This window comes from Malaclemys terrapin, chromosome 5 (assembly GCF_027887155.1).
Source record: "Malaclemys terrapin pileata isolate rMalTer1 chromosome 5, rMalTer1.hap1, whole genome shotgun sequence".
In the NCBI taxonomy this organism is placed as follows: domain Eukaryota; kingdom Metazoa; phylum Chordata; order Testudines; family Emydidae; genus Malaclemys; species Malaclemys terrapin.
In genome coordinates, this window is record NC_071509.1 from 135,565,640 (window position 1) to 135,577,538 (window position 11,899).

Below are 11,899 nucleotides of genomic sequence, written 5' to 3' on the forward strand. Positions count from 1 at the left end.
TTTCAAATCTTGGGGGGGGAAGGCTTTTGTTTTGTGTTCTTTGTTTGGGAGTGTGTTCGTTCTCCGGGACTGAGAGGGACCAGACATCAATCCAGGTTCTCCACATCTTTCTAAACAAGCCTCTCCTATTTCAAACTTGTAAGTAAATAGCCAGGCAAGGCGTGTTAGTTTTCCTTTGTTTTTCTCAACTTGTAAATGTACCTTTTACTAGAGTGTTTATCTTTGTTTGCTGTACTTTGAACCTGAGACTAGAGGGGAGTCCTCTGAGCTCTTTAAGTTTGATTACCCTGTAAGGTTGATTTCCATACTGATTTTACAGAGATGATTTTTACCTTTTTCTTTAATTAAAAACCTTCTTTTTAAGAACCTGATTGATTTTTTCCTTGTTTTAGATCCAAAGGGGTTTTGGATCTTGATTCACCAGGAGTTGGTGGGAGGAAGGAGGGGAATGGTTAATTTCCCCTTGTTTTAAATCCAAGGGGTTGGATTTGTTTTCACCAGGGATTTGGTGAAGGTTTTTCAAGGTTTCCCAGGGAGGGAATCCATTGAAAATGGTGGCAGCCGAACCAGAGCTAAGCTGGTAATTAAGCTTAGAAGTTTTTATGCAGGCCCCTACATTTGTACCCTAAAGTTCAAAGTGGGGATCTCAGTCCTGACAGTATTGTTGGTGGATTTATTGTTTTAATATTAAAGGGCGAGAATAGGGTGAGGACGAGAAGCTGTATATCATACGCAGATACATGAAAATGTCGCAGACTCAGTTTGACAGTCTGGAAGATAATCAGAGAAAGACTTTTCTGGAACGGCAGCTATGGATAAGAGAGAACTATGAGGTCTACAAGCAACAACAAGAGGAAGAGCTAAAGAAGAAGATGGCCATGGACCCTTGATGGAAGAGATACATGCAGTGGATGGGGAGTGAAGGACCTGGAAGATTAATGTTTATTGATGACTGAAGGCTGCTGAACAACGTACAGTACTGATAAACCTGACTTGCAAAAACATTTCGTAACTAAATTTTCAGAGTTTTATCTGCTGGGCCTCGGCAGTGATCTAAAACTCAGGAATCATTTCGTCAGGCAGAAAATTAGTACAAGTTTACCATTTTTATAAATAAAAGTGAATCTGTTAAACCGAAGAAGAAAAAAAAAAAAAAAAGACCAGCTGAGATAGACACCTGGTCTGAGACTTGCATGCTCTTCAGGGACCAGTGCACTTCAGCAAACATTTGCAGTGACCCCAGGCAGCCTTTTCAAAACTGAGTAGGATTTATTAGTCACCTGGAACACAGCAGTGGGAAGTCCTTAGGTTAGCACGGAGAAATAGACACAGTCTGTATTGGCCAAGCCAGCTTTCCGCCCAGCAAAGCTGCCAAGGAGTCCTCCTGGCTTGCCATCTCTCTCTGTCAGTCCCGAGTGAGAGCTGCCAACCCTTATCTCAGCTCCCTGACGCTTTTCTGTCCAGGGTCCAGTTCCTGCAGGCCAATGCTGAGTTCACACATTCCCCCTGCCAGGTATCTGCCCTTGGATAAGTGTCAATTGCTCAGTTCTTGGGGCTTCTGTTATCTTTCCGGACCCGCCATCGATATGGATCGGTTTCAGCCAGTCCTTTACCGACCCACTCATTCCACCCCAGACTGTTACATGACACAACACTTTGTCTCCTGCTTTGCCCCAAGAGCACTCTTGTGTAGCCATTCGGTAGCAATGCAAAGTACAGAGAGAAACTGAGGCATGCATAGGAATCATAAAAATATTTCAGAAAATTCCCACTTTTGTCAGACCCCTTCCCCCCCAAAAAAAACCAAAACCACCACCAGCAACAAAACAAAACACCAAGCTGCTTAAATTGAAACAAAAATAATAAAAAAAAAAGTTTTGAATCGACCAAAACATTTCAGGTCTGTTATCAATTCAAACGCATCTTTTGAGTTGACGAAAAATTTTGAACAAAATTTGGTTTTCTTTCTCATCGACGTGGATATTTTAGTTCAGTCCCCAAACCTAAAAATCGATTATTTGCTCAGTTCTAGACCCAACACAATCTGTTGTACAAAATATACTTTAATCTCTACGAAAATCCATATTTATTACATCCTCCAGACAAATGTTGACTTTACAGGTAATGGCAATAATAGATGGAGTTTAGCTTAGTCCTACCTGCAATTGTGTTTTACTTCTGGGTTATGATTTAAATATGTTTTTACTATTCTTTAAGAGATCTTCTCATTATTTATAATAATAACTGTGTTTTTCTTTATGCAGCTAGATGGAAGGGTTAATATGTTTAGATACAAGGGGTGGTTATTTAAATGGCATAATTATAAATATAATATATTTTGGTTCATTCTTATTTTAAGACTGTCTGGTTTTTGTTATCATTCTACTTGGCTATACATGTCTTCTGGGTGCCTCATTTTGTGTGTGTGTGTGAAGTCTCACCTTGTGTGACTGTGTTTGAACATCAATGCAGCTGTGGTGTCACATCTGTTTATCTGAATGCTGTTCATTTGATGACAGCCATGTTCTAACAAAATGCAAGCAGCCATTGGTGTTCAGCATGCTGGGAACATACACCAAACAAAAGCTTCTCTTTCTTTCCTGGGGAGCAGTCCAGCTAAGTCGGTCCTTTCTTTGATAGGTTGTGGGATACGAGGAAGTAAATCACCTTCCTACACGGACAGAATAACCGGAGGCGTGTCTGCCCAGGATGGCGAGTGGCCTTGGCAAGCTAGTCTTCAGCTGAACGGTATCCATCGCTGTGGCGCAACGCTGATCAGTGACACGTGGCTTGTCACTGCAGCTCACTGCTTTAGAGGGTAAGATCCCAGCTTGGGGAGAGGATGCTGTAAAAGACTGTGTGCCCGTACAGACACCAACCTGGAATTCTGTGACCTTTGGAACCAAAACAGAACCCCTAAATGTATCTGGGTTCTGATCCTCCAGTTTGGCTGAGCTGTACTTGGGGAGAGACCTGAGAGGTGGTGAAAGTCAAAGATGGCTGTACTCGACCTTTCAATTCCGCCCAACCCTCGGGCTGCTGGGTGTCAGTTCAGCCACCAGTGCAAGTTAGAGCAACCTTGGGGCTGTTCTAACTTATACCAGCTGGCACATCCCTCAGGGGATTGCTGGAGCACAGCAATGTTCTGGCCATGCTCTGTGCTTCCCAACACATGTAGCCCGGCATTTGGGTGCCTAACTGGGAGCTGAGCTCTTTGAAAAATTGTCTGTGCATGCCTGTGATCTAATCTGTTATCTCTTTCAGACAGCTGAATCCCCTTAGGTGGACGGCTAGCTTTGGGACTGTTCTAAGACCTCCGAAAAGCAGAAGATCTGTCCGCAACATAATCATTCATGAAAAATACACTAATACCAGTCCAAACCACGATTATGACATCGCTGTTGTGCAGCTCTCCTCCCCCGTGGAATTTACCAGCGACATACGCATGGTCTGTCTCCCCGAAGAATTTTACGTCTTCCCACATGACACTACCTGCTTTGTCACGGGATGGGGCGCTTTACAGAATCAAGGTGAGTGTCTCCTCAAAGAGCCCTCCCATGACGTTACATATTTAGTTCATTTTCAGTTCATTATGCAATTGAACGTAGTTTCTTGTCTGATTAGTCTGGGGGCTAATTAGTCATAGGCACAGCTTACCAAAGGAAGTGGGACATTCATTCTGACACACAGGTTCTAAATCGGGATTGGCTATCTTTCTAAATGAGACTTCCCAGCTCGACCCAGCAGCTGCTGGGTTTGCTTATGTAGTAGCGAAGAATAATTCCTTCCACTGCACGAGTCACTGGGTGAAGTTTTACAGGAGGTCAGGCCAGGTGATCAGAACGGTCCCTTCCGACCTTCAAATCTATTACCAGGCTGAGCGTCTGCGTGTTCTATACAGGTTGGCTCTGTTCATTGTATTGGGCATTTTCTGGCTTTCCATTGGTGGTCTGGGACATGGCAGAGCTGCAAGCCACTAGTGCCAGGATGAGAAAAGTCACTCGTTGCTGTTTCTGCCATTACCAAGGCTAAGCAGATTTCGTTCATGCATTCAGTTACCCGCTTCCTTTCTGTACCATTGCCTTTGTTTTTACATCTGGCATCAGCTTGGTGTAATCTAGTTTCCAGAACCTTTAAACTTGCACTAGAAGTTCTCTTCACCTAATTGCTATTTGGTCCTAATTCAGGTGCCAATGTAGCAAAGCACATGAGCACATGCTTCACTTTAAGTCACCAATGGGACTTAAAGATAAATGTGCTTAAGAGCATTGTTGAATTGGAGCCTATACCTATATTAGACTCTCGCTGTGATCATGGATTGTCCAAAGCCATATTCTGATTGGGGCTTTCTGATCTCACAGACGTATTAACTTCCCACAGTGCACACTGGGACCTCGGCACCAGAAATCCCTGTGCTCATTATGTTAGAGGAGTGAGGTCGAAAAATGAATGGGATGGGGGACTTGGATTAAGGCACCCTTTGGGGGGACGGAGTCTGAAAGGCAGCTGGGTTTGGAGCAAGTGAGAGGCTGAAGGAGGATAAACTGTTCTCTTCCCATAGTGTCAATCTGGCCACTTCCTTTAGGTGCTGAAATGGAAGCTGAGTGTTTGTGGTGGTCTGGTTCCTCCTGCTCCTCCCAGGCCTTGTAAATTCTAAATCCTCTCTTTCCCTTTTAGGTCCAAGCATTAATAATCTTCAGCGAGGGGAAGTGAAGATCATAGGCACGGACATTTGCAATAGAGCAGAAGTGTACAATGGGGCCATCAAGCCTGGGATGGTGTGTGCTGGATACTTGGAGGGGAAAATAGATGCCTGCCAGGTAGGTCTAATCGCAATGCCAAGAACTGATCAGCGTGAGAACTGCTGACAGATACTTCCCTGTGCCTGGTGGTCTCTGACCATACACATTTTAACAGGCTACACCTGCGTCCGGCTCAGGGTTCTGATTTACACAGCCTCAAGCTCTAGTGGGAACTGGGGAGGGAAGGGGTAGTCTATTACGATCCATAACTTCAGAGCAGATTAGTTATGTCTGTGCCAAAGAGACCCATGATAGCAGATGGCTATTTTTGGAGATTGTAAAAATCCGTGGATGACACTAAGAAAGAAATAGGAGACTATAAGGGGGTGGGGCAGGGGACGTGCGCAAGAGGGGACAAGCTGGGGCACCCCCCCACACCCCCCCGTAATCATTGGGGGCATAGAACTTCTCCAGCCCCGGGGCCGCGGAGGCAGGGAAGATCGAGCTCCGGCCGGGGCTAGGGCAGGGTGGAGGGAGGGAAGATCAGGCCGGGGGGGACAGCGAACTTCTGTGCCCCCCCAAAAGGGGTCAAATTTAAATTCCTGTGCACGCCCCTGGGGTGGGGGTTTGCAATAGTGAACATGGGGCATGTACCCTGAACAACTGCAATGACAGAACTGATTTTCGGATGGTATAAATTAGCATAATTCCATTGACTTCAGCAGTCCCAGGCTGATTTACAGCAGGTGAGGCTTTCCCCGTGTGCATGTGTGTGTGTGTGTGTAGGAGAGAGAGTATATACATGAGGGTGTGGTATGGTATAAAGGTTTCACCAACGTATGTTTGAGGTGGACACACAATGTCGTTGACCATCTTCTCAATAAACGCAGTGAAGGTTGATTTCTACTGAGGCTGTTTAATGCCTTTCTCACAATCGACAACGGAGTCCCTGTTGTCCGGTGGGACTCAGGAACATTGCGGATCATCGTCCCCTGCACGTTCCAGTTTGCAGTGCAGTGCACTCTGGGCTGGCTGCAGCCCTGGCACGCAGCTTAGAGCGGGATTTTCAAACGCATTTAGTGCTGGCGTAGCTCTGCGCCCCTGGAGTCAATGAGAATATTACCACTGGCTCCAGCAGGAGCAGAGCTAGGCCAGGGCTGAGTGCATTTGAAAATCCCACCCTCCGTTTTTAGTACTGGGCTGACTGGTTCCAGTTAAGATCGGGGCCCCATTTTGCCAGGCACTAGAGAAACACCTGTAACGATATGGGCCAAACCATAAAGAGCTTGCGCTCTAAACCACCTACTTTAAGTTTGTAATTACACCTCTACCTCGATATAACGTGACCCGATATAATACGAATTCGGATATAATGCGGTAAAGCAGTGCTCCGGGGGGTGGGGAGGGGAGCGGGGCTGCGCACTCCGGTAGATCAAAGCAAGATCGATATAACGTGGTTTCACCTGTAACATGGTAAGATTTTTTTGGCTCCCGAGGACAGCATTATATCGAGGTAGAGGTGTACATGAATAAATACCGACGTTCACTAGCTGACCCTGGGGCTAGCCCATGATATAAGGTTGGCTGATCTGACCACTATTATATTGGGAACCAATTAATTAATTCCTCTCCCCCCGCAGATGATCAATTTGGAGTGTGGGAGTAGTTTACCTCTATTAAAGCATGTATGGCAACAGATGTTATTGCTGGGTATAGAATTCCCCAGTCCTTTGATAATTCCAGCTACAGTATTTGACCTTCTAAGACCTTCTGCAGCAGTGAATTTCCTCAGGCTAGCTGACTGGTTTGAGATGACTTAGTTCGTTTATCCTAAATGGATTCACTTTGGATAATTATGATAATTACAAAAATATTTACCCTGTTTAATCGTCAAAGGGCTTGTAAACATTCATTAAAGCATCACAGAGCTCCTGTAGGCGAGGTTCATATGAATTATTGCACCTGTTTTACAGATGGGGAAACTAATGAGGAGTGAATGGGCCATAAGGTCAGGATTTTCAAACCTCGGTGCCTATGTTTAGGTTCCTAAAGCCTTATTTAGACACCTAAGTAATTGGTTTGATGTTCAAAAGTGCTGAGTACCTAACAGCCCCTACTGAAGTCAAGAGGAGCTGCTGCGTGCTAGGAACGTCTGAAAATCACGCCACCTATTTAACTACTTCAGTAAGGATACAGGAGCTTGAACTGAGGCTGCTAGTTTTGAAAATATTGGCCCTAAATCTGTATTTAGGCATCTAAGTAAAAGTCGATGGATTCACAGAGAGCACGAGACCATCCGGTTTGCTACATTAAGGAGCTCTGGGAGCTTAGCACTTCTGAAACACGGGTCTCTTCCATTTCAGTGCCTAATGTAGGAGACTAACTCTGTGTTGCTAGATTTGAAAATGTTGGTCTATTTCAAAGCTGGGATTTTTAACGGACTCCTAAAAGGCATGTGTTAGCGATTAGGAATCGGGTAATATCCCTTAAAATAGTTTGTGAGCCCTCTAGTGGTGCTCACTGTATTACATGAATTAGAAGCCACAGAGCCCGAGCCAAGGCTTGCACATTGTGTGTAGGGTGACCAGACAGCAAGTGTGAAAAATCGGGACGGGGGTGGGGAGTAATAGGAGCCTATATAAGAGAAAGACCCCAAAATCGGGACTGTCCCTATAAAATCGGGACATCTGGTCATCCTAATTCAATATACATAATTATTCGGGCCCCAGCATGCCTGTGTAGCTTCTTCATTTATTGTTGTGTAAAGATAAAATCCCACAACACTATTAGAGTAAGTCTCCCATCAGAGGACAGAAGAATATAGAGCTCCTCTGCCCACCTTGCATATACTGAGAGGGCAAGATGCAGCTTCTATCAGTGAAGTTGGTAGAAAAAGTCCTTCTGGAATACCAGAAATAACTTACCCACCACCCAATAGCCTGTGATCTTATTCTCAAGTATGATGTTACTTACGTAGTAAACGAATTTGAACAATTAGCTTTAATATTTGCTTTAATATTGAAATAAATCCCCCTGCTTTGCTCTCAATTCCTGCCTGCTGAATTCCACCTTTCTCTCTCCTGTAGGGTGACTCCGGTGGCCCCCTGGTCACTGAAGATCGTAGAGGAATCTGGTACCTTGTTGGAATAGTGAGCTGGGGAGACGAATGTGCTAAACCAAATAAACCGGGTGTCTACACTCGAGTGACTTACTATCGGGATTGGATTGCCGCAAAAACTGGCATCTGAAGGAGTCACAAGTGGGTTAAACTGCACAGGCTGGGTATACAAGCCAGGAACTTCAAAACACTCTTTACCAGTCTATGCTCTGTTTACTGTCCAAAGCAAGCGCCGGCTTAGCATGTGGGGATATTCCTACCGCTCAGGGACTTGTCTCTGCACTGAATTGCTCTGGCCTGTCAGAGGAGAGGAACAGACTCATTCTAACTTGCACAAGGAGCACAAACTACTGACTGATTTACCACTTAGGAAAGTGCATCTACTGCTTCCAGGAAAGGCAGGTTATTCTGCATCCTCAGCCCAGGACTGAGAATAACCCTGCTTTCCACCCTCTGTGCTACTCACTTCCCGCTGGGATCAGATGTCTTGGCCACCGTTTTCCAGGCTGAGCAGAACGTCCCCTTGGTTGGAGCCCATCCACGCAAATCGTCAGTCACCTGGACAGGCTGAATTGAGTCACAGCATTTCCCTCCAGTTGCAGAGTGCCTGGCCTCCTGCATTACCCCACCACAGCGGTAGAAATCAACCAAAGTTTACTCCATGGCAGCACAGGGCATTAGCAGTAGGCCACGGCACTTGACTTTAAACTGTTCCGTCACTACCGGCATCAGAACCATGTTAGAACCAAAGGTAGGTAGCATTGTCTTCTCCTGCAGCACGACATGGGGCCGTGTCACTGAGCACTTTCTACTGGCGGTACTCAACGGATGGCCCAGGGAGGCCACTTGTGAACTGGGTCATGCCACACACAGAAATCCTTGGCCAGTGTGTAATTAACATTTAGAGCTACCCTCCAGCAATGAGAAACCCCAAAAGAGAGGAACACCCACTTCCAACGTGGCTGAACTTCCTGGGGGAGGAGCTTTGACCCAGGAGACCGCACTTACTGATCATGTACATTGCAGTAGTGCCTAAGACCCAACCAAGAATAGAAGACAGTCCCTGCCCCAAAGTGCTCACAGTCTAAATAACCCCTTAGTCTCTCCTCCCTCCCTCCCCTCAGGAAGCAAAGTAGAGTCTGTATCCCTTTGCTGGGCACCAATCGGGATACAGGCCAGTCCTTCCACTCCTCATTCCAAATAGCCATTTCTCCTGTGCCTTTTAAAAAAACCCCAATACTCTACTTCTCACTACTGTGGAGCAGAGCCATGTGCAGGTGTGTCAAGCACACGTGCTCTGCACTGGGCATCCAGCGAATCCCCATAGCTTCCCCCATGCCTCACCTTAAGTCTGCCCCCTGGGGAGCTGAGCAACCCTGTCACTCGCTAGATCACCAACAAGTTGCTAGATCAATGAGGTCCCACATCCAGCCGTCACCAATACACGCCAGAGGAGAGAGAAATCAACAGAGGAAATGCCGGGTTGCAGACAGCTGCATCCAGTCCAGTGCTACCAGCCACAGCTACCTCATACACCAGACAAAAAACACCACCTTCAACCTCATGCCAATCCTTGGAAGATCTGGGGTCAATGAACCCATCACCGTGCATAATCATCACCAGTAAACCTCCTACCTGCTCTTACCACTGGCACTTTAATGCATTTCTAGGTTGATGTGTCTCATGCCCTTGAGCCCCAGTAAGAGGCTCTGCTGTTTTTCAGGGCTCTGTTTTATGCAGTACATGAAAACCAGCATCTCTGAGGGAGCCTCCTTATGTTCCGCCCAGCAACCATCATAATCACTGTGGCAGAACGTAGCTTCACAAACATACTGCATAATACGGCTACTTGACTGCGAGATACAAAGGGCAAATCTGATTCTTCTGGTGATAAGTCGTCTTTCTAGGAAGGCGATCTAATTTGTGAATCTACGTGTAGAGACCCCCCTATGCAAGTGAGTGTGAACTAGTTGGCAAAGTACTTTGGGCTGAGATTTCCAAGGGGTCTAAAGGAGTTGGGCACCCAAATCCCACTGAATTTCGATGACATACCTAACTCCCTTAGGCTCTCTTAGGCCTTAACGCTGATTGTGCCCAGAAATCAGGTAACCGGCTGTCTAAACGGGCTAACTTACCTCCATAATTTTGCACCTGCCGTTGATTGTTGGTGCAAAATCAGAGGCTGGGTTGAGACCCTTTAAAAACCAGGCCCTAATATTTCATCTCTAATAAAAGGTTGAATTGGACACCATTCTAGAAGGTCATAGACAAGGCTGAAAAGGTTACAGCCAACATTTGCAAAAGGTGCCACTAACAGGGTGCCCAAGCTGAGACCCCCTAGGGCCTAATTTTCATTAGTGCCGAGCACCCATGACTCCAGTTCAAGTCAGGAGGGCCTGTGAAAGCCGAGTCCTCTCGAGATGGGCACCAAAAGACTGAAGCACCCAAAATCGGTCGTCTTAATGACCGGTCCCTATCCTACAGTGAGAGCAGTGGGTTTAATCCTACTCCCTTGGACGGAATGTTACCGGGTTCGGATTCTATCGGCTCAATCCTGTAAAGACTCACGTAAGCGCATGCTTAACGCTGTGCATTGTGAGTAGCCCTATTGAAGTCAATGGGACTAGTCACAGAGCATAACTTTGAGCAAGTGAGTAAGTCTTTGCAGGATCAGGGCCCTTGTATGCAATCCGGTTTTTGGAAGAAAGGAAGCATTTTAGTTTTTTCAGAAATTTTTCCTGTGAGAAAGTGCGGAAAACCGAAGCAGCCCAAGGAGGCAACATGTCCATAAAATTCAGGGCCTTACTGACTAGCTGGGTTAATAGTTGGATTGTTTGCCTCCTATGTCTCTCTAGCTGATAAGTTCTTGCCTGTTTTTGAAGCCAGGGTCAGTATCTGTCCTAGAACACATTGTCAGAAAAAGGGAATCCATGTCAGAACTAAAGATGGAACGGCAAATATCTTTTGATATGATCCATGGTGAAAAAGAGGAGTGGTGTCAAAATCAATGTAAATTTCATCTGTAATGTTATTAAAATGGATTTTTAACAATGGTCATAGTGTGATTGTCTTTCCTGATTTATAGAAGACACTAGATCCTGGGGGACTGTCATATGTTGCAGAACTGTTTATACTAATTGTATATCATTATTTCCCCAGTCTTGTGGCCTGCGCTCTTTGGGCCTGACTCTCATTGACACTAAAGGTAACATTTTCAAAAGAACCTAAGTGAGTTAGGAGCCTCATTCCCATTGACATGCGCGCCTGAGTGCCTAAGTCACTTTCAAAAATGGAAATTAGGCTCCTAAGTTCCTTAGGTGCTTTAGAAATGTCCTGTGAAGGCTGCTCTGCGCTGCTCTGGCAGCAGACGGGGGCCTTAGAGTGGATGTAAGTTGCAGCTACTCTCTCTTTTAAGGCTCATTTAAATGAGCATCAGGCCTTTCAATTTTCTCTGACTTCAAAAGTCTCTAACTCGCAGGAGGACAGGCTGTGATAGCCTTACTCACATGGACAACCCCCTTGACACCAGTGGCAATTAGGATGGGCTGCTAGCTTCCTTAGGCTCCTTTGATAATTCCAGCCAAAGCCAGCCCTACAGTGCCCCTACACAGGAGCGCCGCCAGCTTTTCTACCGCCCTAGGCGGCAGAAGGTCCCGCCCCGAAATGCCGCCCCGCCCAGAGGCGGCGGAAGGTCCCGCCGCGGAAATATCGCCCCGGTCACCGCCCCCCAAATCGCCTAGGTCGCCTAATGGGTTGCGCCGGCCCTGCCCCTAGACCCTAGTTAGATTCAGCTGTTCGGGACAAGCTGTAGTTGATAGCTTTGTGCACAAACAACAGCTCCAAAGACAGCAGGAGTAAAAGACAACTTCTGCAGCTACCATGCTGGCCACTAGAGGGCAAAGTCACTCCGTCACTTAGATGCACAAATTTCTCAAACCTGGCTGTCCAGATCTAGGCTCCTAAACTCAGGTCTAGCTAGGGTGACCAGACAGCAAGTGTGAAAAATCAGGACGGGGGTGGGGAGTAATAGGAGCCTATA

The 11,899-nt window shown here is 46.2% G+C and overlaps 1 protein-coding gene across 1 annotated transcript in view; it reads left to right on the plus strand.

Annotated features, from left to right (window-relative positions):
* The window catches only part of LOC128837591 (transmembrane protease serine 11C-like), a 51,672-nt gene extending 40,759 nt beyond the window's left edge, over window positions 1–10,913 (plus strand). The window contains exons 7-10 of the mRNA XM_054028823.1: window positions 2,641–2,818; window positions 3,265–3,530; window positions 4,678–4,820; window positions 7,829–10,913. Coding sequence (XP_053884798.1) covers window positions 2,641–2,818; window positions 3,265–3,530; window positions 4,678–4,820; window positions 7,829–7,990 — 749 coding nt within the window. The 3' untranslated portion in view covers window positions 7,991–10,913. The remainder of the gene's footprint in view (window positions 1–2,640; window positions 2,819–3,264; window positions 3,531–4,677; window positions 4,821–7,828) is intronic.
* The last annotated feature ends 986 nt before the right edge of the window (window positions 10,914–11,899 follow it).